Source organism: Enoplosus armatus, chromosome 13 (genome assembly GCF_043641665.1).
Source record: "Enoplosus armatus isolate fEnoArm2 chromosome 13, fEnoArm2.hap1, whole genome shotgun sequence".
NCBI lineage: Eukaryota > Metazoa > Chordata > Actinopteri > Centrarchiformes > Enoplosidae > Enoplosus > Enoplosus armatus.
This window is the reverse complement of record NC_092192.1, coordinates 12,197,968-12,223,503: the sequence shown is the minus strand read 5'-3', so window position 1 is coordinate 12,223,503 and position 25,536 is coordinate 12,197,968. Positions and strand designations below refer to the sequence as shown.

At 43.1% G+C, this 25,536-nt stretch overlaps 1 protein-coding gene across 1 annotated transcript in view; it reads left to right on the top strand.

Moving 5' to 3' along the window:
- The window catches only part of dchs1b (dachsous cadherin-related 1b), a 66,086-nt gene extending 44,038 nt beyond the window's left edge, over window positions 1-22,048 (top strand). The window contains exons 5-30 of the mRNA XM_070917656.1: window positions 1,794-1,982; window positions 3,711-3,942; window positions 4,126-4,380; window positions 5,006-6,058; window positions 6,296-6,483; window positions 6,937-7,033; window positions 7,165-7,322; window positions 9,399-9,839; window positions 10,679-10,974; window positions 11,182-11,297; window positions 13,473-13,712; window positions 14,146-14,271; window positions 14,422-14,631; window positions 15,267-15,523; window positions 15,617-15,823; window positions 15,915-16,311; window positions 16,440-16,553; window positions 16,731-16,942; window positions 17,057-17,208; window positions 17,706-17,836; window positions 18,064-18,350; window positions 18,924-19,065; window positions 19,217-19,388; window positions 19,475-19,884; window positions 20,001-21,679; window positions 21,722-22,048. Of these exons, the coding sequence (XP_070773757.1) occupies window positions 1,794-1,982; window positions 3,711-3,942; window positions 4,126-4,380; window positions 5,006-6,058; window positions 6,296-6,483; window positions 6,937-7,033; window positions 7,165-7,322; window positions 9,399-9,839; window positions 10,679-10,974; window positions 11,182-11,297; window positions 13,473-13,712; window positions 14,146-14,271; window positions 14,422-14,631; window positions 15,267-15,523; window positions 15,617-15,823; window positions 15,915-16,311; window positions 16,440-16,553; window positions 16,731-16,942; window positions 17,057-17,208; window positions 17,706-17,836; window positions 18,064-18,350; window positions 18,924-19,065; window positions 19,217-19,388; window positions 19,475-19,884; window positions 20,001-21,679; window positions 21,722-22,048 (8,088 nt within the window). The remainder of the gene's footprint in view (window positions 1-1,793; window positions 1,983-3,710; window positions 3,943-4,125; window positions 4,381-5,005; window positions 6,059-6,295; window positions 6,484-6,936; window positions 7,034-7,164; window positions 7,323-9,398; window positions 9,840-10,678; window positions 10,975-11,181; window positions 11,298-13,472; window positions 13,713-14,145; window positions 14,272-14,421; window positions 14,632-15,266; window positions 15,524-15,616; window positions 15,824-15,914; window positions 16,312-16,439; window positions 16,554-16,730; window positions 16,943-17,056; window positions 17,209-17,705; window positions 17,837-18,063; window positions 18,351-18,923; window positions 19,066-19,216; window positions 19,389-19,474; window positions 19,885-20,000; window positions 21,680-21,721) is intronic.
- The last annotated feature ends 3,488 nt before the right edge of the window (window positions 22,049-25,536 follow it).

Below are 25,536 nucleotides of genomic sequence, written 5' to 3'. Positions count from 1 at the left end.
GTAGGTAAGTGTAATGGTGAAGACATGTGTTGGTGGGATGGAAGGAAGGTCGTTGCCAGATGTCTGCTGCGGTGGTCCTGTGCTCTGTGGGGTTCACAGCCAGGGCAAGTTCAGATGTAGGATTCAGACGTATGATGAAATCGTTAAGAAACAAACATACAAAATGTATCTTTTTCTTTTTCAATTTTAACTTTTTTGAGAAGTTGATTGGGGTTAAAATGTATAGCAACATCTATGTGCATCTATAGAAAGCAGACCTATGTGCTGTTTAAACTGTGTGAGGATATTACAACAGAATATCGGGGCTACTATTAAAAAAAGACAATAACATTAGATTTTGAGAATAATATAGACAATATTCAGCCTATAGTCATCGTAGGCATGTAGAAGTCATCCTATTTAGAGAATAAAGTCAAATCTTTCTAAAAAGTCAGAATATTTCAACTGTTTTCCTCAAAACAGTTTATTCTCCACATATTACAAAACAGATTTTTTTCTTTTTTTTATAATATTACTACTTATTTACTTATATATACTACTACTATACAACTTTGACCATGATACTCTGATGTATGACATACACTCCCAACTTGCCTTTTATCATTATTATTCTATCTAACTTTCTAATTGTAACGATCTTTGTATATTGCATGGTCTATTATCGCATTTAAAATTTGATCATATATTATTTCAGTTGGACACAGTAGAATAGCTTTCCTTTGTCAGAAAATGTTTAAACAGTATTCACACAAAAACAAAATTGAAACTACTGTAGGACACTTCACATATCTTACTGTTGCTTCATGAGAAGAGACTATGACAGACAGGAAGTGATGTCATGAGGCCTCCTGGATCTTGGCTCGCCTTCAAGGCTTCGAGATCTGAGGGAGAATACTACTTTTAACAAGCGCCATAAACGCCACCAAACAATGTTATGGACCCGTGTAAAACTTCAGTCAGAGGCAGGACCCTAGAGCGCAGAGGACACTTCCCTTTTGTGTTTTGCAAGGAAATCTTTGTTGTATTATTGGTGTGTTTTAATAGATTTACTCAGAACATACAATGTATATTTGTGTGTGTAGTAGAAAGATGGAAGTTAGGTAGATGAGACAAATTAGGTCTTTGTGTAAGAACTTTGAAGTCCTTTGTAGGAGAAATATGAAGACAGGGTTAAGCACTGAGGTGTGTGATATGGCTCTCCCAGTCAGTCAGTCAGTCTGTATCTTATTTAAATGCCAGTTGAAAACCAGTACGTGTCACCTGACCTTCTAACATTCATTAAAGTGCCTCTGTTGAATTCTGAACCAGACTCACAGCTTCTGTCAAGACTCTCCTCTCTTTTACTAAAGGTTACCAGTCAGTTCCTTCCCTCTGTATCCATGGTTACACCGCACCACCTGTCCCTTTGCCAGTTTTTCAAACACACCATGGGGGAGATCCATCCATTTTTTTACATGCAGTATATCTGTGATCTATAAAACTAAATTGCTCTCACAGATGCTCGGTTTTTATAGTACTCTGGAAATCATAACAAGTAGTGCTATGGTGTGTGATATTTGTACAAGTGCATATGTATGGTCCTGTGAGGTGACTGTATTATGGGACATTATTGTGATAACAGAAAGGCCCTTAGTTCGTATATAATAATTGTGACACTTGTAGGTTTTCTTTCACGCAAGATTTTGAGACCTGCTGCGTGTGTTGGTGTGATGCTTGTTGAAATCCTTACATCTTATGGGCTGTTTGGCACCGGTGGACCATCCATGTCTTACCTCATGTCTCTTTTCCCCCAGGTGTCAGCCACAGATGAGGATCGTGGTTCCTTTGGTGCTATATCCTACACCCTGGGTTCTGGGTCTGGAAGCACAGTGCCAACCCACTTCACCATAGACAAGGAGACCGGCCAGCTTTGCACCCGAACAACTCTGGACCGGGATGAGGGATTGGACAAGTTTGACTTGACCGTCACTGCAACAGATGGCGTAAGAACACTCTTACACTAAACTTGAAGAAATAGTAATTAGTAGTTGTAATCTCTGTAACACTTTGATCTTGTCAGACAAATCAATCCTTAAAGGAATAGTTCAACAATTTCTCTCTCTAGCCAAACGTTAGATGAGTGTAGATACCACTCCTATGTCTGTATGATAAATATGACACTACTGCCACCAGACTAGCTTAGCTTAGCACATAGAACAGTTAGCCCAGTAACAAAACTCCCTTTTAAAGGGAGAGTAGTTTTAATTAGTGAGATTTTGACAGGTGGATTTTATAATTTTCAGGTAGAGCCAGGTTAGCTGTCTCACCCTCTTTCCAGTCTTTGTGCTAAGCTAAGCTAACTGGCGGCTGGTGGTAGCGTCATATTTACCATACAGACATGAGAGTGGTATCTATCTGCTCATCCAACTCCATCCAAGACAGCAAATAAGCGTATTTCCCAAAAAATGATTCCTTTAACCTTTGCATCTTTTAATAAGACTAGTTATAAGGAGATCAAAACCTAAAACTAGACTAAAGTCAAAGCTCTAGTTCTTTGTGTTGCTCTGTGACCATACATATTGCTCTCTGAGCGTGTAATGTAATGTTAACTTCTGATCAAAGCTTCAGGCTGAAGGCAAATTAAAGATGTCTACAGCTACACTCAAATAAATCTGATCAAAGAGACATTCTGGACATGTTTGAAGAAGACAGCGTCCTGTCTTTTACTGTGTGTCTTCAAAAAATCAAGGGGAACCGCAACAGCATGGCAAAGCAATCAGAGCAAACAGAGAGGAAGTATGGGGATGAAAAAGGTAAAGAAGTAGTAAAACCGATCTGTTTAAACAGTCAGTTTAAATAAGCTTTTACTCTAGGATACCATTTAAGTTAAATATAACCACATTTTCACACACTTTGCTCTAGCATCTTCCCAGTAGACCTATACACATTCAAAGTGTCAATTAATCACATTGGGTATACTTGAATAGGTATTGAAACTCCACATAAGGTGCAATAAAGCATTCATTCTCTTGTGTATGCTTGGGTTTCAAGAAATAAGACATAATACATAACCATCGTTATAAATGTGTTATTAGATGTAGCAGTGGTAGTGTTCATACTAGGATTATCTTCATTTACCACTGCTCAGGTAAAGATTGAATTCAGGTCTATAATTTACCTCACAACCCCCACAATGCATCTTTTCTCCCGCTCCCAGCACATTCCCAGCTCAATTCAGCTGGTGTCTGTTCCCTCCGTCTTGACTATCCCTGCTTTTAATGGCCTCGTAAAACTAAGCCCGCATATACAGTGTAATGAGTGCAAACTCTTCTCCTCGCTGACAAATACATATGATGGTTGATTGGCTCCATATTGAAGGGATCTTCAACAGAGAACTCATCTTCCTGTGTTCCTTTACAGCTGCTTCGTCTTTACAGTGAGACATAAATCTATTGTCACAGTTTCATAACATGAAAGTCCTGGACTGTCGCTTTTCGCCAAGGAATAGAAAACAAATTGAATGTTGTCTACAGGGATATACAGTGCAGGAAGGGAGGAAGGATGTGGTTTAACTAAAATAGTCATTCTTATGATTTAGCCTTCCTTTGTCTCAAAATACAAGTCATGGTCCATAATAGCTTTACAGCATTGGTGCCTGCTGATGTGACCTTCCGTACTCTGCTAACACTAAATTTTGAATCAAATCTAATCTGAAGAATTGTTTTTTGCAGGGAGGTCTGAGTTCAGTAGCCCGTGTGCGGGTCTTGGTGGTGGACATCAATGACAACCGGCCCACCTTCTATCCAGTCCTCTACACAGTTAGTCTCAGCTCCCACAGTGCCCCGGGAACCTCCGTCGTCAAGGTGACAGCAAATGACCCTGACTCTGGGGAAAACGGCAGGGTGACCTACCGCACGCTACCTGGATCTGCATCTGCTTTCTTCACTCTCAACAAGGACACAGGTAAGTGTGTGTAGCACGTCACTATGGCATGTAAAAGCATGTGATACAATTTTGTGTGTGTGGGTATATACTCACACACATAGTAGCAAATATGGATGAGGTATAGTGAAATGTGTCTGCTTTGGAGTGTTTAAAAATCAAAGGGTATGGAGTAATTCTCTACTTATCTTCCTTCCTCTACAGGTGTGATTTCTCTTTCTCGCTCGCTCCACGGCAAAGCCAACACGGTAATCTCCATGGTGATATCAGCCGAGGACGGCGGGGGTTTGACGGCGCCGGTCAATGCCAGGGTAAATGTGAGTGTGGTGGGAGGCTCAGTGGCGTCTCCCGTGTTTGAACAGGCCCAGTATTTCTTCACTGTGTCCGAGGACGTCCTCAGGGGGACATCGGTGGGAGTGGTCCGTGCTGCTGCCAAGACAGGTGAGGATGCCCTCTCAAGTCCTCTGTTGAAGTATTTTCTCTTTGCTCTACTATGTGTCGATGTCGGCTCTGCCTTCGGTCATGTCGGCCTTGCATTTATCAATTTAGTTTACATGATTTGCCAAAGGGGAACCTATTTTATTTGACGTACCTGGTTTCATCTTTCTGACCTGTACGAGGACAAAAATTCACTAATGGGCTGGAGAGTGTATGATGTCTTACCTCTCACTCAAGTAGTTGCACAAATGTGCAAGCAACAAGAGCATACACTCCATTAAGAAATCACATCCATCACACAGTGCGGGCTTTACTGGGGATTATTTTCACTGTGGCCAGACTTTTATTTTCTCTCAGTAGTAATGATAGATAAATGGCTTTGGGCTGTAATTTTGAGTGGGAGTCAGAATGAAGTGTTCTCAGTGGTGAAGTGGACAAGATCACTTATCTCTGTCTGTGTAACTGTGTAAGGCTTTCAGTGATTCTATCTCCTCGTCCTCTTTGAGTGAATCCAGCCCTTCATTAACACTTAGATGAGATATTGGCTGAAATAAACACACTGCATGCCTGTCTACTAAAAGTGCATATAGATCTGTCATGAGAATTTTTCTCACTCTTTTGCTGTCTCCCTGTGTCTCTAATACAGTTTCTAAGGATATCTTCTACTCCATCTCCTCTGGAGACCCTGATGGTTACTTCACAGTGGACAGTGCCTCTGGTACCATTCGCACTGCCCTTCCTCTGGACCATGAAACCTGCTCCAGTCTTGATCTCGAGATCCAGGCACGCTCTGGCTCTCCTCCAGCATTCGGAACCAGCCGGGTACGAATAACCATTTCGGACGTCAATGACAACGCTCCCATCTTCCTCCCCTCCTCATCAGAGTCCCTCCTTTTACCTGAGATCACCAAAATGGGGACTGTTATCTACACCATTCAGGCCACTGACAAGGACTCTGGTCATAACGGTCAGCTCAGCTTCGACCTGGTCTCTGCTGGGGCTGCAGGCAGCAGTGGCCAGAGGACGTTTGGTGTTGACCGGGGCAGCGGGGAAGTACGTCTGATTGGGAGTCTGTCATACGAAAGTGTCCCACGCTATGACCTTCAGGTGGTTGCCAAGGATGGTGGCGCACCTCAGCTTACCTCCACCTTCACCCTTGTGGTCCACATCCAAGCACAAGATGCACAAGGCCCCAACTTTGACACCCTAACTTACCGCGTGGAGCTACGGGAAAACACACCTCTCAACACACGTTTTCTCCAGGTTCGAGCACTCAACAGAGAGGCTTCTGGGAATGGTGGAAGCTCCTCCTCATCTTCCTCCTCTATTTCCTACCGCCTTAGGTCTGATGGTGATGCTGCCGGTTTTGGGATCATGCCAGATAGTGGTTGGCTGTTTGTTCGAAGCTCTCTGGACCGAGAGGTCAAAGACATGTACTTGTTGACCGTCCTGGCCACTTCAGGCCCAGGAGGGGTGGGGAGAACTGGCAGCGCCACAGTCAGGGTGACGGTAACAGACGAGAATGATAATTCCCCAAGACTGAGCCAGGAGAGGGTGTTCCTGGCCGTCAGAGAGAACCTGCTTGCAGGGACAGGCTTCGGCCGGGTGTCTGCAACGGACAGAGATGCAGGACTCAATGCTCGACTCACCTACAGGCTGCTGCACACTGACAGGCACTTTCAGATTAACTCACAAACAGGTGAAGATAAACATTGTGACTATTTTATTTGAATTTAGGAACATTAATAGTACACTTGAAGCAGCTTGTTGTAATTGTGTTACACTACAGTAGTTACTCCATAAGCAGCACTAATACCAGCGTGATTTCCTTTGAGGAATTAATTTGCTTTTTGTAAATTAAATTAACATGGTAATTACTCCCTAACTATTGCAAGTAACACAAGCTAAGGCCTTCTCTCCTTGTCTTTTTCTTTAGGTGAGATCAGCACCCGCCTGGCCCTGGACAGAGAGCAGCAGTCCAGCTACCAGCTGGTTGTGGTCGTACAGGACGGGGGTACGCCTCCTCGCAGCGCCACTGGCACCGCTCATATCACTGTGCTGGACGAAAACGACCACGCCCCCAGTTTCTCTCACGCCAGGCCGGACAGGGAGCTGCTCCTTCAGGTGAGAATGACGGGAGATTAGATAGATCAGGTGAGGGCAGAGCGGGATCCAGAGGCTTTGGGAGATTCATTGATTAATTGAATATAAGTTAGCCTTGGTTTCAGCTTCTGTGCATGTTGGAGCTTCTCCAGAGGGGTGTAACTTAAACCCATAGAGAAATGTTTGGTTTCATATGATAGCACCAAAATGTTTTGTTACCTTCATTCCCAAATGACTTACCTTATGCTGTATGATTTGAACATAAACAAAAGTTTATTAAAGTCATTTTTAAACGCTGTAATGTAAAATCCTACTATGTATGAGCAACAATTCTCGGTTTCTTCTCATAACAATCATAGTGCTAAAAAGGAAACAAAGACAAGATAAGGAATAAACATAGTAGGAATAGTCTATACGTAGCAAAGGCATAGTATGTTGAAGAAAGACATTAATAACAATCCTTCTCCATCGTAGGTGATGGAGGGGCTTCCATCTGGTACAGTCCTAGGGACAGTGACAGCTAAAGACCCAGACGAGGGAGAGAATGGGACCGTATACTACTCTTTATCAGGTGAGTGTCGTTTCTGCATAAATCACTTCGCTCAACACTCATATAAGCATAGTTAAAGTGTGTTTATTTAGTGTTTCATCATCAATACCTTGGCTTTGAACTGATATCTATATCTATTGCATCCTCCAAAGGCCCCAGAGTGGAGCGTTTCTCCCTGAACCCGACCACTGGCGAACTGAGAACCGCATCCCCGCTGAGATGGGCGGATCGAGCCGAGTACGCCTTCACTGTAACCGCTGCTGACCACGGCACACCAGGCCTCAGCTCCACCTGCCAGCTGCAGATACAGGTAAACATAATCTGTACATTTTCATATTCTCGTCCATCCTTCAGCTGCATGCACAAACGTGTTGTGTCTCCAAAACTTTTCTAATGCATCAGGCAATTGGAAACAAAGGCCAATCTGGTGACCAAACCCTAAAACTGTCACATCTACACATTGCCTCAGTCCATTTGCATTCCTTGCTGCGAGTAATTTCCTCAAACTGTGCACAAAGTGAACAGTATATCTGTCAAAGGAATTGGAAAAGGAGAGAAACTGAACCTGTGCCTGTACAAACAAAAGCATCTATCCAATCTAGTGTGTGTTTCCTGCTCCAAAGGTTAGTGGGGTAACCAAAACCCAAGGTGAGAAACCCTGAGCTGCAGGAGGGAGCTGGTCTGGACTGAGTTATTGTTCTGAACTTTCTGCAGGAGGGTCAATCCTGCATATCAACATACAATATCAGGAATTCAACAGCAGGGGAAAAGAAAGGTCTGCCACAGAGGCATTTAGTCAGAGAAGGGTGGTGGTTTGCTTTGACTGTGGAGCTTTGAGCTCAAAAGGATGCTAATTACAGCGGGAGTGCTTGCCTTACATTTCGGCAGGGCTCTGCTTGCGCGACACTGAGATTAGACAGAGGGGAAACAGGCACCTTGGAATCAAATGCTCCCAGATGAGATTTGATGAGAGCCAGCTGCGTCAAATCGCGTGGAGAGAAAGGGAATGCACCACTGTACGGTAGCAGGCAGTGATACATACTGACACACTCTCTGTAACGACACATTCAAACACTCGTCAGGTAACATTTCCAGATAATGATTTTGAGATAACATTTCACATAGTGGTGGGTAAAATCCGACACAGGGATATTGTCGTACACCACAAGTACTGCAGTACACACAGTAGCTAGCTTGTATAGGAAAAAAGCCTTGGGGAAAACCAAGGAAAAGTACAAATAGTACAGTACAGAACAGTTGGTAAAGCATCACATTCAAGATAATTGAAACAATGAGCAAATGGCAAAACAAGACTCCTTGCAACTGTAGTCCTGTCACCCTATGTGCAAACATTTGTGGCTTAAACACCACAAAGCTGAATTAAATGCATTCAATCGCTGAATTTCATTTGCTTGCTGCATCACTGCAATGAAACACAGACAAAACAGGACATGGCTCTATTTCCCAGCTTTTCTTAAAAATAGAGTAAGTAACAGATGGCCCTTTGACGTGTGGTTTGTAGTACATTTTAGCTGCAAATGTCATGCACATCAAGTCAGTCTTTTTAGTCAGCACATGAGACTAAATTGTGCGCATTATCCACATCACTTCTTCCAGGTTTAGTCTTGCTATTCATGGCCGATAAAGACACCAGAAAGATGCAATTCAGTGCAACAGATCTTAGTAACGAAAGTGAGAGATGGTGCCTGTGTGGATTTTTTGATGATGAAACCAGAGCTTGTTAAAATCTGCTTTTGTTTGCTGTCTTCAGAGCTCTTTGATCTGTCCCAGAACAATGTCGGACCCCGAGGCTGTTGCTCAGAGTGGCGAAAGCCCCCTGGCACGCACTTGTTTCCCGTCTGACCGGACTGCAGCATATGGAGGCTGCACTTATTGCTGTGCATTTTTTGAACTGGAATATTTTCAGTTTTCCTCCCTTTACACCCTTCATTATTTTGTCACAGGTCACAAACCCTGACTCTCATCTTGATGCCAGAATGCTACAGTGTCAAGATATTTGCTAGAAGGGTTGTAGATAATGTCTTCATGCACAATGCAAATGCCTGTGAGGGTTATTATAGTAATAGCAACAAAACAGAAACAGACTACAGCTCAAGGCTATGTTTAGGGATGGGCTGGGGTGAGAGCCATATAGCTGCTGTTCATTGTCTGCAAAACACCAGTAACATACACAGCAAGAATTTGCCTTGACGCTTTTCTTCTGTGTTTGGGTGAAATAATACTTTATGTTGAAAACTTTTGTTTTACTTTTGGGATAGATATGTAAAAATGATTTCAAGGTGCTAACTCGCATGACTCAATCTGAATCATCATGATTAGGTGAATAACAAATGTGCCTGTTTGACCCTTATTTCCTTTCTGTCAGGTTCTCAGCTCCTCCAGGTCCAACCCCAAGCCCAACATGCTCTCCATGACCCTGAACACAGTCGAAGGGGCTGCTCCGGGCTCCATCATTGGCTCCGTCCGCCCACATGACCAGCAGGAATCTGCTTTATTGGAAGGCCAGGTGACCTACCTGGTGGTGGGGGGGACAGACCGAGACGGGACTTTCATGGTTGACCGTTTAAAGGGCGACGTGTACCTGGTACGCGAGCTGGACTATGAGAAAGGGTCAAGGTACACACTGCACATCGAGGTGTCGGACTTCTCCCAGGCATTTCCCAGCAGCCACCTGGTGCAGCTGGATGTCAATGTGCAGGACAGCAATGACCATGCTCCCCAGTTCACAGAAGACCCTGTTACTATTGTGATCCCAGAGAACACAGAGCCAGGGGCTTCCATATATACCTTCCAGGCTTTGGATCAGGTGTGAAACTGAATATATTATCTGCTTGTAATGTGACTGATACCTGTTGCATGAGATGGATATATTTTCAACCAAACACCATAAAAAAGCTAAATTTGTTTAGTTTATTTGCCATCAATTGTTGGCAAAATTAGGCTGCATCTAATTATTATTTTCATTATTGACTAATCTGTTTATTATTTTTCTGATTAATCGATTCATATTTATTATATTTAGTCATAAATGGTCAGAAAACAGAGGAAATAGGTTGATACAATTTTCCAAGATGATGTCTTCAAGTTGATGATTTTGTCTGACTGACGGATATTCAATTTACAATGATAAATAATAGAGAAAAGAAGAAAACTGTCACATTTCAGAGGCTGGAACCTTCAAATATTTTTCGCCTCATAAGTGACTTAAACTTTTAAGTTGTAGCTGTTGTTGTTGAAGATACATTTTCTGTGGATTAAGTAAGCGATTAATTAAATAATCCTTTTAACACAATATTTTACGCCTAGAATGCAAGATATGATTTTTAGACAAAATTCTCTTCGCTCAAGGTTCTCAACTCAAGTTTTGTTTCCGTGGAGATCTTAACTCCATCTCACAGTCCTCATCAGAATTTGCCCAGTTGTCATCAAGTATAAAAAACGAACTTCTTCCACTAATGAAAACCGTGAGTTAAAATACAGTTAAAAGCTCTGGAAAAAAAGACTACTAAGATCCTTGAGTTAAGATTATTTTGTATAGCATGTATTTCCGAGAATTAACTTTCACGCTGGTGATTTTAAGTGGTTTTCCTTGCTGGAACAAAAGTTCCACTCACTGTCTAATTCATCTGTTTTTCTTTTTTATAGGATGGCAGTGGACCCAACAGTGAGCTACGTTACTCCATCGAGCACTACTGGCCTGACACACCTGACCTCCTGAACCTCGACCCCTCCAGCGGAGTCCTGACCCTGGGCCAGAAGTTAGATCGTGAGTCGACGCCGTCCCTCTACCTTGTGGTGCGGGCCACAGACCAGGCAGTGGATCCTTCTCAGAGGCGCTGGGGTTCGGTCACTGCCCGAGTGTTTGTGACGGACGAAAATGACAATGCTCCGGTCTTCAGTTCTCCGTCTGCGGTCAGCGTCATGGAGGATCAGCCTGTAGGGTGAGTGGCATGTCTAACTGTAGTCTGTTTTTGGTACCTAGGCGCACATTTCTGTCATTGCCTTGACAGCTTTCATCCACAGAGGTAGAACATCCAAGAAGCCTGTTAAAAAATAATCAAGTGCATTTACTTTCATGGCTCTGAACTAGTGGAAGTGGTTGCCATGTTTGATATAATCTGACATTTTGTTTGTATCTTTATTGACAGGTTTGTGATTTTGTACGTGATGGCTCGAGATGAAGATGAAGGAGAAAATGGCAGAGTGTCATACAGAATCCAGGCAGGCAACAGCGCTGGTCGCTTCAGTCTGAACCCCAACACTGGTGAGCTTATTTTTAAGGGTGACACACGGCATCTAAAAATATCGTAATGTTACAGTAATATAACAGGGTCTGTGGAGACCGGGGATTTCCCATAAATACCCAATTTACACTCCATGAAGAGATGATGAGGGTAAAATTCACCACATCATTTCGTGCTACAATCCTGCTTTTGAATGAACACAGTGGGAGTAGAATGTGGCCTTTTTCAGTGGGAATTCATGATTGATAGATAATCAGCATCCCACCCATGGAAGCCCCCTGGATGAACAAAACTTTCCAGAAGATCGTAATTACCCAGTGAAGTGCTGCGTCTACAGGGTCTCAACTGCTAAAACACTCATAACCCTCATAACCCTCTTTACTAGAAGATCTTCCAATGCCTTAGAGCAATATTTCACTCGAATAATGCTTTGGTGTTCTTTTCTTGACAGATTTGTTCATGGGAACTGATTTGGGCCAGGGACATGGACAGCCTTTGATATCTTATGTGTAATCTCATCATCAGTGGAGCTGGGTGGTGAGGGCGTACTCAGATCTTTCTGAGATGGGATTAGGAACCATAAGACAGACACTTAATGCAGCTTCCAGATGGAAGAAAGTCTTTACTTCATTACTGTCAAGTGTCTGGTGGACTGTATTAGCAGGGGTTGATTTCACTTCTGGTTTGTTTCTCAGACTGTGTGGTGTTACGCTTATGGTTAATAATAGCTGTAATTGCAGATTAGCATTGTATTGAGAAGACATTTACCAAACTGCCTGGCTAATGTGGGGGGTATCATTAGCCTGATTACTGCTTATACTTTATATGTCTGCTCTGCCAACATGAACTTTCCGTTATTTCACAGTACGGCTGCTTTACTGCTAGTTTAATAACCACTTGAAAGCTAATGTTTTTTAGATGCCCCTTTATTTCTTCACAAGTAGCTTCAAACATTTTATTCATTTTGTTTGAGAACATAGATATTATATTCTATCAGCTTGTTCCATCATTTAGCTACAGTACGTCAAACTTGTAAGTAAGATAATCAAATCCTGGACACCATTTTTATGGCTGCAGCGCTTAATTAAATATAAAATCTGTCTGTCTTGTGCAGTATTTTATGTTAATTTCTCTTAAATTCAGTATGACATTTTTTCTATCTTTTGAAACCTGGGCTAGAATTAAAATGAAGTTTCATGTGAGTTTGAACAAAGCTAATCCAGAGAGGGTAAGAGCATCTTTATCATAACGTTGAAACAGTATCAGTAACACTAAATTGGCTACAGAGGAGGATGAAATAGTTCAGTAAATGTTTTGCATCTGTTTGCGTTTGGCTGAAACATGGCAGCTAGCAAAACCTCACAGGAACATCAGAGCCTCAGCCTCACAGAACAGTCAACACCCGATGTATGTGTTTGACATGCTTTGGCATTTATACATTACACACATCTCTCTTGTACACTGCTGTGAACAGTACACACACAAACACACACACACACACATACATCATATTTCCACTCACTTTGGCTGTGCGTCTTTGTAGCTGAGGTGATGACAGAGGTGTGGGGTGTAGACGTAAAAGGTAGGAGAGTAACTGAAACCAGAGTCTGAGAAGTGGTGGTCTGATTCTCAGACTCTGAACAAGCTCAATTTACATAAACACACACACACCAACGAATGCTAACAGATACTGTAATGTTGCCAAGAGAAATGGAAAAAAACAACAATTTTAGGGGAGGTCATAGGTTGATTTGAGTTGGCGACTATGTGGTTCTTGGTTGGAGTGTGGATTCTGTGTGTGTTTGCCTGCATGTCTGCTCTTGTGCTTTGCAAGAATAATACATGTCCACTGATAAAGCACTGTAGTACACTGATTCACATTTCAATGCTTGTTCAGGGTGCCAGAATTGAATAGCTGGTAACTGTGGTCCCTTAGTTACTGTGGAAACTCTCGTAAAGAAAAGCTGTTAAGGTTTTGTTTTTTACTGGTCCTCTGGGCATGCAAATACTGCCTCTCTCAGGTACACACAATTAAATTAGTTCACAAAAGTAATCACAAACACACACTCAGACACACAAACACACCTACATACACAATTCAAGACCAAGACCATTCTCCAAATGAGAATAGAAATTTTTAGTGAAGTAATCCAGGAAAGGTGGTTTTAGAACATTTTCTCTTTTCTGTCTTGTAGGCTCTCTCTCCATCCTTAAAGCATTAGACCGGGAGGAACAGGAAGTCTTCAATGTGACCATTGTAGCAGAGGATCATGGGATACCTCAGCTTTCCACCTCTCAGGTGCTGTGTGTGCAGGTGATTGATGTGAACGACGAAGCTCCGGTGTTCCAGCGAGCGGAGTTTGAGACCCAGGTGATGGAAAACCAAGGACCAGGAACCACAGTGTTCACAGTCACAGCCACTGACCGGGACCAAGGTTGGTTTAAATGTGTTATTTCAATACTGTATTGTACATGTATACAGTTTTCTGGAAATGGGGAGATATAGTACTGAAGGTACAAAAAGTCCCAAAGAAAAACAGTACAAAATGAATAAAAAGGTACAGCTGATATGCAGCGCATATGCCTCCAGTTCAAACGCCAGAAAACTAAACAATAGAGACACGTAAATGGTTTTGAGAAACCAAATCACTTTAAACCAAACCACAAGCTCATGCTAATGAAAATGTGTGGTTACAGTCCTCGTCCAGAGCCTTACATTTCTGGGATTTTCATTAGGACTTGCCAGCGGCTCTGTACAGCTTGGATTCGTTAATATCACTGCCTGATTACACTGAATGAATTTGCTTTATTGCCAGTTTCGTAGTGTGGCCAGCTTTTTATTTGTGTCTGTTTTGTGTTTCAATGCAGGTTTTAATGGCCAAGTGACATATGGAGGTGTGACAGAGGAAGGCTTCATCATCAACCCTGTGACAGGAGTCATCACCACCACGAAGGAACTGGACACAGAGCTACAGGACCACTACACACTCACTGGTACTACTATATCCATTGTCTTACACAACTCTGTTTGATCTGTCATGTAAACTGAGCACTTATTTCCACAGATCACCTCAAGTACTTTGGTTTCAAATTATATATGAGATTCAAAATCTCATCATCTTAACCATTTCCATCTCTTATCAGTGTATGCCAGAGATGGAGGCCTGCCTCCTAACTTTGCCAAGGCAGTAGTCCGCGTGGAGGTGAAGGATGTGAACGACAACGCTCCCGTCTTTGCGAAGCCATGGTACGGACTGGAGGTGCCGGAGAACCAGGCCCCTGTCGAGCTTTGCTTTCTCAAGGCCACAGACCCTGACTCGGGTCCTGGTGGAGAGCTGGAGTACAGGATCACTGGTGAGAAACAGTGTTGTGTGTCTAACCCAAGTATTTTATTTTATTAGAATGAATTTAAAGAGCGATTTAGTTCGCCACATTTGCTGTAATTGCTGTTTCAGGGAGTGTTGAATGTGAAAATAACAGTATATTGGGAGAGACAGTGAATTTTTGTCATTTTTGGTGCTTTTTAGGCTTTAAATGGTCAAGTTTAAATTTACAGATTGTTGACAGATTATTACAATTGGCTCTCAGTTTTGTGAATTTGTGTGATGATTGCTACCAAATCACACTTGTATTAACCATCAGGTTTGCTTGGCTCATTTTTGATGATATCTGAAGTTGTACTGACAGTATGCCAGAATAGTTTTGGTCTTACCTAGTAGGGAGGGGATACATACAACATTTCGACCTATGTATTGCTTTTGACAGAACTCTGTTACAGCTACTCCAAGCTCGCTCCTGACATTCTTCATTCTTCTATTTCAAATATAGTAGATTCCATATATCTGTCTGGAGCACATTCAAACTTTGACTTAAGTGCAGAGTTGGCACAGGTGTTCCCCTTTCGTGTCTTCTTTTAACACTCAATCCGCAGAAGACTCTTGAATGTTTAAAGATTTTTCTTTCTTCCATCCCATGAACTTCCTATCCAGCTGGGGACCCTGATGGAGATTTCCACCTCCACGCCAGCACAGGAGCCCTGTCCACCTCACGTGGCCTAGACAGGGAGACGAAGGCTGAATATACTCTGGAGGTAGTGGCCACGGACCGAGGTAGCCCTGCTCTCAGCACTACTGTCACAGTGGAAGTCAAAGTGCTGGATGTCAATGACAACAGCCCCGTCTTTAGCAAAAATAGCTACTCTGTGGAAGTGTCAGAGGATGCTGCAGAGGGGTCCCAAGTTCTGGAGGTGAGTAGAAATGGGAATTTAGATGATCAGAGAATCCGATTACGTGCTTTGTTTGAACATCTCTCCAACATACTGTATATCTCACATCTCCAGGTGTCAGCCGTGGATGCTGATGATGACCTGAATGGGAAGGTTCTGTATTTCCTCAGCCGAGAGGCGCACGGAGCATTCACTGTGGATGAGAACACTGGTGTTATCGCCACATCAGCACCTCTGGACCGGGAAAAATGGGCATCATATAGCTTCCAGGTGTTTGCTGTTGACCTTTCACCTGCTGCACCCAGGAACACCTCTGCTCAGGTAAATGAACAGATAAACGGATTTAGGACAATAGTATTTTGTATTATTTTTTATGACCCACATGACCTCTTCCATGACCGCTTCCTTCCAGGTGACAGTCACCATCCTAGATGTCAACGACAACACTCCCTTCTTCATCCAGGATCCACTGGTCATCGAAGTGTCCAGCAGGCGTTCCCAACGGGTTCTAGCCACCATGAAGGCCGAGGACAAGGACTTTGGAGCCAACGGTTCCGTGTTTTACCGTTTTGCCATGCCAGTGAAAGGCTTCAGTATCAACTCCCTGACCGGGGAGATCCAGGCCACCGAGCCACTGGGGGATCTGACCCAGGCTCAAAGGACCCTGATAGTGGAGGCCATGGACCAAGGCAGTCCAGCTCAGTCTGCACAGGGAGTGGTGGTGATTTATGTGAAGGAGGTGGAGTACAACGGCATTCGCTTCTCTAGGAATGCCAGAGACGTCAGCATACAGGAGAATGCTGTAAAAGGTTTGACATTAACACAGTATTATCAGGGATTAGAATAATCATCTCAGTCAATTTATCCCTCTATACACTTTGAAGATCTCTCTGCTGTCACAGTTAAGGATATTTTTTTCTGCTCTACTAAAATTCAGGCACAGCTGTGGCTCAGACTCAGGCTCAACACCCAGATGGCACACGTAAGGGTATCAGCTACAGCCTCTTCAGTGGAAACAGAATGCAGGCCTTCACTATCAGCACCGTAACAGGTGAAACTCACAATAAAACCCTTTTTTTCCCTGTGTTAAATGAATTCAGGTTTGAATTACAGATTGTTATTGAGATGTGGATTAAAGACAAAAGCTAGAAACACAAACATATCAGTTTAATCTGTCATTTGATGATCTCTGATTCTCATTTTCCACTCAAATCTGTGTGTTTTCCAGGTGAAATCAGGGTGCAGAGCTCCAAGGGGCTGGACTTTGAAGACACTCCCAGACTCCGTCTAGTTGTGAAGGCTGAAACTGTGTCCTCCACATCTTTCATGGCTATCAACTTGATCCTGCAGGATGTCAATGACAACCTTCCTCGCTTCCAGTTGCAGAATTATGTGGCCTACATGAGAGAAGCGCAGGGATATGAAATGCCAATCATACAAGTACTTCCAAATATAAAAACTGCACATTAAATCACACTGGTATTTGGTCTACAGGAGTTTTCTTAATGTTAAAAATAAATTCTCTTCATTCTCCCCTTTTCTGTCTTCTCCCAGGTGATGGCTGACGATGTGGATCAGGGCCAAAATGGTCAGGTGACCTACTCCATCCAGTCATCAGGTATGAGCGGCCTGTTCAAGATCGACCCGATGACGGGAAGCATCACCACAGCGGCCATCATGGACCGTGAGATCTTTACCCAGACCAAGTGAGAACAGATTTCTGGTTGAATAAAACTCACCAAGAACCATTTTATGTGCACATTTTGTGGATGGATATATATTTTACCTGTACCTTTGCGCTGTGACATGGTGTTGTACAGAAAAAGTTCATTATGTACACACAGCAGGTAAACATGTATAGAAGGACACATTATGAATCATATTCACTCAACTAGATTGTGTTTAGATAGCTGGCGATGAGGTTGACATAGTCTGCTGAAGATATAAGCACCAGTACAAACTGATATCTGCATGCCAGATGTATCAAAGCTGCAATGTCAAACTCTGTAAATCAACTCCTGTTCACTGTAACATTTCCATAACATCTTGTATGTTGCTTTCTGCGTCGTTTTATGTTCCTTTTACATTTCTATACCATTAGCAATATTAGAATTAAACTTTTACATAATACATTATTATGTACAACACATAATCAGAGACAGGAAGACCTTTTGGACAGTCTCTTCTTTCTGCCCACCCACAGGCTAGTAGTTAGAGCAACAGATAGAGGAAGTCCACGATTGGCTGGTTCAGCCACATTGACAGTGATCATTGTTGACCAGAATGACAACAGTCCCACTATTCCCTTGCCCCAGGAAGTCCGCATCCCAGAGAGTAAGTACTTTAATTTTCAGGAATTTTGTACTTTCTGTTTAGGTATCTTATGTAGTCCAGTTTACCGCAAATATAGTACATTTACAAATTCTCCAGACAAACCCTGTGTGGGTCTCAGGATGTGTAGTTGTGCATCATGACTGTGCAACAGTATAAAAACTACAAAAAGCTTACTTTTATCCACAGAAAGTTAAATACAACTAACTATCTCTTTCTCTATCTATCAGATATGTTGATTGGCACAGAGATCACTCTTGTGACGGGTAACGATGTCGACTCCAGTCCTGCCCTCTCCTACTCCCTGCAGCTGGACCCAACAGCCTTAGGCAAGTTTGGGATTCACCGCTACAGTGGCGGTGTATCACTCACTGCGCCTCTGGACTTTGAGGAGAAGACGTGGTACACCCTGACTGTCAGAGCCACAGACAGCCAGCACCAAACGGAGGCTAACATTACAATACTGGTGGAGGATATTAATGACAACTCACCTGCATTCACCCATGATCTCTATCAGGTAGGATGCTTATGGCTTATTACATTCATGGTACAGTTGCTTGACAATAATTCCTATCTGTACTAATAGTTTTGTTTATGTACTTTACTTTTAATGTACACCATAACTACAGTGTAGAAATAAATCTGATCATTGCATACTACTTGCTACCTGAGGAAATGCACATGTGTGCACATATGTGTTTAGATTTCTGATTTCTTACCTTATAAAGTTTGATGGGGAATTAAGTTACTTCAGAAACAGTTTCTCTCCAGAAGACAACTTCATCATAAAGGGGAAGATTGCACTTGTAGACATGTGCACACACTATAAAAAAACAATATAAGAAACATTCCCAATGATGAGCCTGTATAATATTTACTTATCTGTCTCAGGAAATGACCTCAACATTAGCAGGAAAATCAGGAACTACAATATAAAATGCAATTTTCCATCTGTGTGAGTTTTGTGCCTGTTGACCTCCTCACCATGAGTTTGGGAATTTTATTACAGTGTTAATGCGATCCGTCGTTGGCTGATTTGCTTCTTTTGCCCTGATGTTCAGATGTTGTTATTAATATCTCTGCACCCCAGGTAACTCTGCCTGAGCACACACCACCAGGAAGTGCAGTTGTCACAGTAACAGCAACTGACAGGGACTCTGGAGAGAACGGAAAGATCACCTACAGAGTGATGTCATCAACTCAGGAGGGTTTCTACATTGACCCCAACAATGGTAGACTACCTTTGCTTTCCACCCGATATAGTTTAGCTCTCTACATTTCCAGTTTCGAAATAAAGTAATAAATGTAATGTAATTCATTACATTTTGAAAGTAACTTTCCCAGTACAATGTCTGACTCCCTCTCATTGCCCACTGTATCCAGGAACCCTGTTCATCAATCACAGAGCTGAGTTTGACCCTGAACGTCCGTCAGTCAGTATTGTTATTGAAGCTCGTGATGGAGGCTCGCCGTCACTCTCCTCCCTCACCACTGTCCAGGTCCAAATCTCTGACGTCAACGACAATGCTCCTGTGTTTCACCAGTCAGAGTACAGGTCAGTCTACATTCTTAAGATTCTGGATGTATTATGGTGTAACCTTACAAGCTGTCCTCTTATGTGTAATGTTGTTATGTCTGCAGGGCTACAGTTTCTGAAGATACCATCCCAGGGTCAACCGTTTTGACTTTTGAGGCCTTTGACAGTGACCTCTCTCGTGAAAACTCTGGCTTTGACTTTGCTATTGCCAATGGGAATGAAGGAAATGCATTCCAGATTGAAAGCAGTGTGCGGTTCCTGGAAGGACGGGGCTTTCAGACAGTTGGGACTCTGCTGTTGGCTGAGGGGCTTGACTTTGAAACCAAGCCAGTTTATAACCTCACTGTAGTGGTGTCAGATCGTGGTGTGCCCCAGAGGAGCTCTAGTGTTGCTGCAGTGATAGCCATTGGAGATGTGAATGATAACCCTCCAGTGTTCAGCAGAGCAGAATATACTGTGTCAATGAGTGAGGGAGCTGCCGCTGGAACTGAGATCATACGACTGACTGCTACAGGTAAAAGTCTTCTCTTTTTGTCCAGTTATCTCTCATTTTCTCGCCTTTTTTCACTTTTCTTTTCTTACTTTGTCTATCAGTTAATTCATTGTACTCTGTTGATGTCTTTTTGCCAGACCCAGACTCAACTCCCAACGCTGAGGTCCAGTATACTATCAGCTCAGGTGATGAGGTGAACTTATTTACCATGGACCAGTGGACTGGAGCCTTGCGGCTTCAGCGAGCACTCGACCGTGAGCACCAGTCCACACATATTGTTGTCATCCAGGCCACAGATGGACAGGGTCACTTCGCGCTAGCTCCAGTCATTGTTGAGGTCAAAGATGTAAATGACAATCATCCGTTCTTCCCTGTGGAAGTCCTGACAGCCAGTATCAGAGAAAACCAACCATCAAACTCAGCTGTGACTGTTCTACATGCCATAGACCATGACACAGGGGTTTTCGGGCAACTGAAGTACCACATGGTGGAGCGGTCTGGGGCAGGAAAAGACAGCTTCTCTGTCGACCAGAACTCAGGAGAAATCAGAAGCAAAGTTCCCTTTGATTTTGAGAAGATCAACTCCTTTAACTTTGTAGCAGTGGCAGTAGATTCAGGAAACCACTCAGCCACCGTAACTATACAGGTGTTTGTCACAGGCGAGGATGAGTATGACCCACTCTTCACATCCTCTGATTTCTCCTTTGAAGTCCCAGAGGGAGCTAAGAAAGGCCAGAGCATTGGCCAGGTCCAGGCAAATGATGAGGATGGAGGGGTGGATGGTATTGTTCTCTATTCTTTTCCCACCAGCTCTCCATACTTTGATGTGAACAAAACCACAGGGGTGATTTTCCTGAAGCTGGATGGTTCAGGCAGCAGTAGTAGCAGTGGCTCAGGCCGGTCCAAACGAGAAACCAGGCTGATGACCCTGGATGTAAGAGCTCATAGTCCTCTAGATGCATCTCGCACCACTACAGCCCAGGTCACTGTCGATGTCACAAACACCAACTTTGGCCTGGCCTCTGATGTCAACATCCTGCTGATTAGCATCATAGCTGTGTCACTTGGTTTTATCATATTGCTTGTGGTTATGGCTGTGGTGGTTTTCCTTGTCAAGTCACGCAGGAGGAAGAAAGCCCAGGATGCAGGAAACAGAACTGTTGCCTCAGGAACTGCTCTACAGAAATTGGATGATTGCAACTCAGGAGCAGGGGGGGAGAGGATCTACCACCAGACCTTGCCAGGCTATGCTGGAGATCAGGGTGGTACCGGTGGTGGTCCCTACACTAGAGGGGGCTCTCTGGATCCTTCTCACTCCAGTGGAAGAGGGTCAGCTGAGGCAGCGGAAGATGATGAGATCAGGATGATAAATGAGTACCCCCGCGTTGCCTCCATCACCTCGTCCATGCAGGAGCACATCTCAGCCAGAGGACCAGACTCTGGAATTCAGCAGGATGCTGACCAGCTCTCTGATATCTCATGTGAGCCTGCAGCTTTGGAGGGCAGCACCTGGTTCAAAGGAAAGAAACTGGGAGGCAGTCTCAGTGGGACCTTGCTCTCTGGCCAGCTGCCAGTCTATAGGGACGAGGGAGGTGGGTACCTAGGAGTAGGCCGCGGCCTCAACATTTCCCTCCCCAAGGATTATGCCTTCCCTGAGGATGGTAAACCTTCAGTGGATGGATCCCTCACAGCCATTGTTGCCAGTGATGAGGAGCTCCGCGGAAGCTACAACTGGGATTACCTGCTCAATTGGTGCCCTCAGTTCCAGCCTCTGGCTAATGTCTTCACAGAGATCGCCAGGCTGAAAGATGAAACTGCCCAGCAGAGCCAAAACCCTCGCCAACCCTTCCAGCCCAAGCACAAAATGGATCCCAAACCTAGAATTGACCCTCCACCACTCATCACATCAGTGGCCCACCCAGGGGCCATGTCAGTTCCCCCCAAGGTCCCTGTGATTGGACGGACATTCCCCCACTTGGCCTCACTCCGCAGGTCCCCTATAAGTCATGAGGGATCCATTTCATCAGCAGCAATGTCCCCCAGCTTCTCCCCCTCTCTGTCCCCTCTAGCAGCTCGGTCTCCAGCTGTTTCTCCCTTTGGAGTCAACCAAGGGCCCTCAGCATCCATGATCAGCACCAGAGAGCCCTCACTGGACCAGAGTCCTGATCACGAGATGAGAATATGATGGAAAAACTATTTAAGGAAGAACATTAAGACAACCTGCACAAAGCATGGTAGAGCAACCTTGTGGCTGTTCTTTTTTATGGAATGAAACGAAGCAAGTGGAGGTGTCAGTTGTACTGTCATTCTCAGACACCACTGTTTCCTCATCATGAAGGTTTCACAAATGTCCAGATGGTGAAATTTTTTCAAGTGTCCGACCATATGAATTCTGGACAATAAACACACCCACAAAAACATACTTAACCTTCTCCTGATAGAATATTTGCATTATTTGAAGTTCTTCCATTGGTTGACAGTGTTACAGGAATACACAAAAGCGGAACATGTGCCTGGGTTGACAGGACCAGCCCACCCTTCCATGTCAACAGTGACGCAGGTCTCCATGAACTGATCAGGGTTAAGAGGTAAACTGACCTCTTCATGGGAATGTGCACTTACCATGCCCTGCAGTCAGAGATCCCTTAGTGTGTAGATAGATAGATGTGTAGTTTTCATGTTACCTCGCTGGCTGGCCAGAGAGCTAAGGACCTTGTTCCTCTCTTTGTGTCCGTGGACATTTTTACACTCCACTATTAAACTCATCTAGTGGCTGCTTTTAAAATGGCCTCTGGACATGTGTGTGAATCCCATGGACAGACAAACGGTGTGTTCACAAAGACACTGGTTCATTGAATTGCCGATGCATCACATAATGGAAGAGCAATGGAGATTTTTGTTTTTATCACCAATTCAGATGACACTTCTTTTGATTTTGATTTTTACTTTTATTTTTATATATTTTTATATGAAATTATGATTTCAGATCCAGAAATGCCATTATTCCACATGGAGAGGTTATTGTTTTTGTGTATTTGCATATATGTATATTTGTATGTATGCAGCCTACGCTATGTACTGTATGTGTCTCCTAGGTTTTTAGAGACTCTTGTGACAGTTCTGATGTGAGTGAGAGGGAGACTTTTGTGTTTTTAGCATTATTTATATGAAAAAAGGACTTGCTGCCACATTTCGACAGTAGGAAACCAAGCACAGCTCACACTTTGCTGTGTTGTTACCTTAAGAATTTTTCTTTTTTTTTGTCGAATTGTAGATCATCCCAAATCCAAAACAGCAACTGGATGAAAACCTGTAATCAATATAAATGCCTGCTTCTCCAGCAGTTCAGCACTCTGTTGTGGTGTGCAGTTATGCACAACAGCACATTCCCTTTGTGATTCAGGGCCAACTCAATTTGCTGATCACCTCTGTGTCTTTGAAAGAAAGTGCTTCCTAAAGTCAGTTACATCCGTCATTCACTTAAATGCATTTTACTGTGAAGCTGTTCATCTCAGCACAACAAAAATAACATGCAATGAATAGGCTGGGATTCTCATAGGAAAGTGGCATAAGAAATGTAGCACATGAGCCAGACAAGTGGGAAGCAAAAGCCTGAATGCATGAGCCCTGATGAATGTACAAGGATTTAGCAACCAGTGCAGTATTTATTTTCCATGTCAACTCTCTGTTCTGTGCATTTTATTTCTGTGATTCACTCGTGATTGTCACCGACATGATGAGGTGTTTTCAGGTTCCATGTGTTTAACTCATCATCTGCACCTTCTTTCTTTTCTCTCATTGTTGAGATCCAGTTTTAGCAATTTGATAGTGTAACAAGAGGCAAAAGGCTTTAAGAGTGTCTTTGTCATTCTTACATGTATTTATCCCTCTGGCTTGTTTTTAATCCTTTGGGGTAATTGCAATGATTGGATGTGCTCTTGTTTTCAAAAGATGGCTTCTACCTCTGTTCTTCATTCAACATAACCCTACAAATCGCCTCATGCAAAGCTGGCACTTCAGCTAAAAGCTACACATGCCATGAGCCTAGATCCAGCACAACATGCTCAACTCATATGCTGTCTCAGATACATTTCTGTTTTGGAGGACCTCCATTTGGAGTTCAGTTTGAGATGACTGCCAGTGACTGATCAGTGGAGCAATGGCAGAAAAAAAAGAGCTGTACATGTATTTAAAGCAAATAATAAATTCCTACTGATCTCTTTTGACAAACTGGAGTCCGACTTCATCTTTTTCAGAATTAAAAGAATTAAAAGGAAGAACTGAAAGGTAATTGAAGTTTAACAGTGTTCAAGTTATCTGGGCTGTGAATGGGAATGGTGAAGAGTTGGAGTTAACTAAGTTTCAGTCATTTATGAGAAGGCTATCACAAAAGGGAGGAACAGACTTGGCTTTGGGCAGAATCACAGCAGACCTTGTGAGGGAAGTAGGCCAGGAGACAGGGAACTACATCCACTATGGTCAACATCTGGCTTTCAAGAACAGCAAATATTCACATGAAGGTAAAACTGAACAGTAGTCCGACATGCAGTATAGGCTAATACAGTATATTAACATTTTGATATTAGATTTTGTTCTTTAAAATTTGGTTTGGTTGAATCCAATGGTTAACTTTTTAAACTGAGAAGACAGATTTCCAATATGGTGGCAAGATGTTAGAAACCAAGATAGACAAAAAAAAACACAGTAAAATGAGTAGAGTAATGTGTGTAGCTTGTTATCACAGACATACAAACAAACCAAGAAACATATGACACATAATATTTGATTTTACTTTTATATTCCGTAAATATTTATACTGAATTCCCATCCTGACAAAAAGTGGGAAACGTATTTTTCTACAAGATACAGTCAGTTTAGTGGCATCAGAGAAACCCGAGATCTAGCCAATATCCAGTCAACAGTGGGTTCAGTTCTTCCAGCTCATATTAAGGCATATGATGTTGATGTAGCAGAATAATTGCAAAATGTTTATTTCATGTGGAGCACAGACATGTTTGCATAGCTGCTGGGGATTTCTGCCTCATTTGGTCATTAGACACAGCCGTGCCGTGTTTCTCTGTTATTGTTATGTACAGATGGAGCTGGACATTGATTTTGACAAGGTGCAAGAGAAAGAGCCAAAGACAGAAGCTCCTGCATTACCAGTGAGACATGCAAGGAAGGTGATGATGAATTGCACATTTGAAATACAAACTGTATTTCAATGTTGATTGTGTTATTTAAATAGTGAACAATCCTAGATTTGTAGTAAGCTGAGGATCACAATTCACAGGATGATTATACATGGATATATATTCGTCCTGTATTAGACGGACAGTTGTAGCTCATCTGGCTGATTTTAAGAGCATATTAACAAAAACATTGTCTAGTCTGTGAAACTAAAGAAAAAAACTTGCTGCCTTCACTTACACGTTCACCTCTACACACAGCTGTGTTTACAGCCTGCTGTCCCAAGACTGCTTTTGCAGCCTACTCCTTCACTAACCCCACACAACTCCAAATAATCACACACACACACACACACACACACACACACACACACACACACACAGACATAGTTAGAGGCTACTTCACAGTGACACACATGGCCCACAACAATCTCTCGAGCTGATACTGGCCCAGGTCCAGCTCCTACAGGCACATACTTGGCAG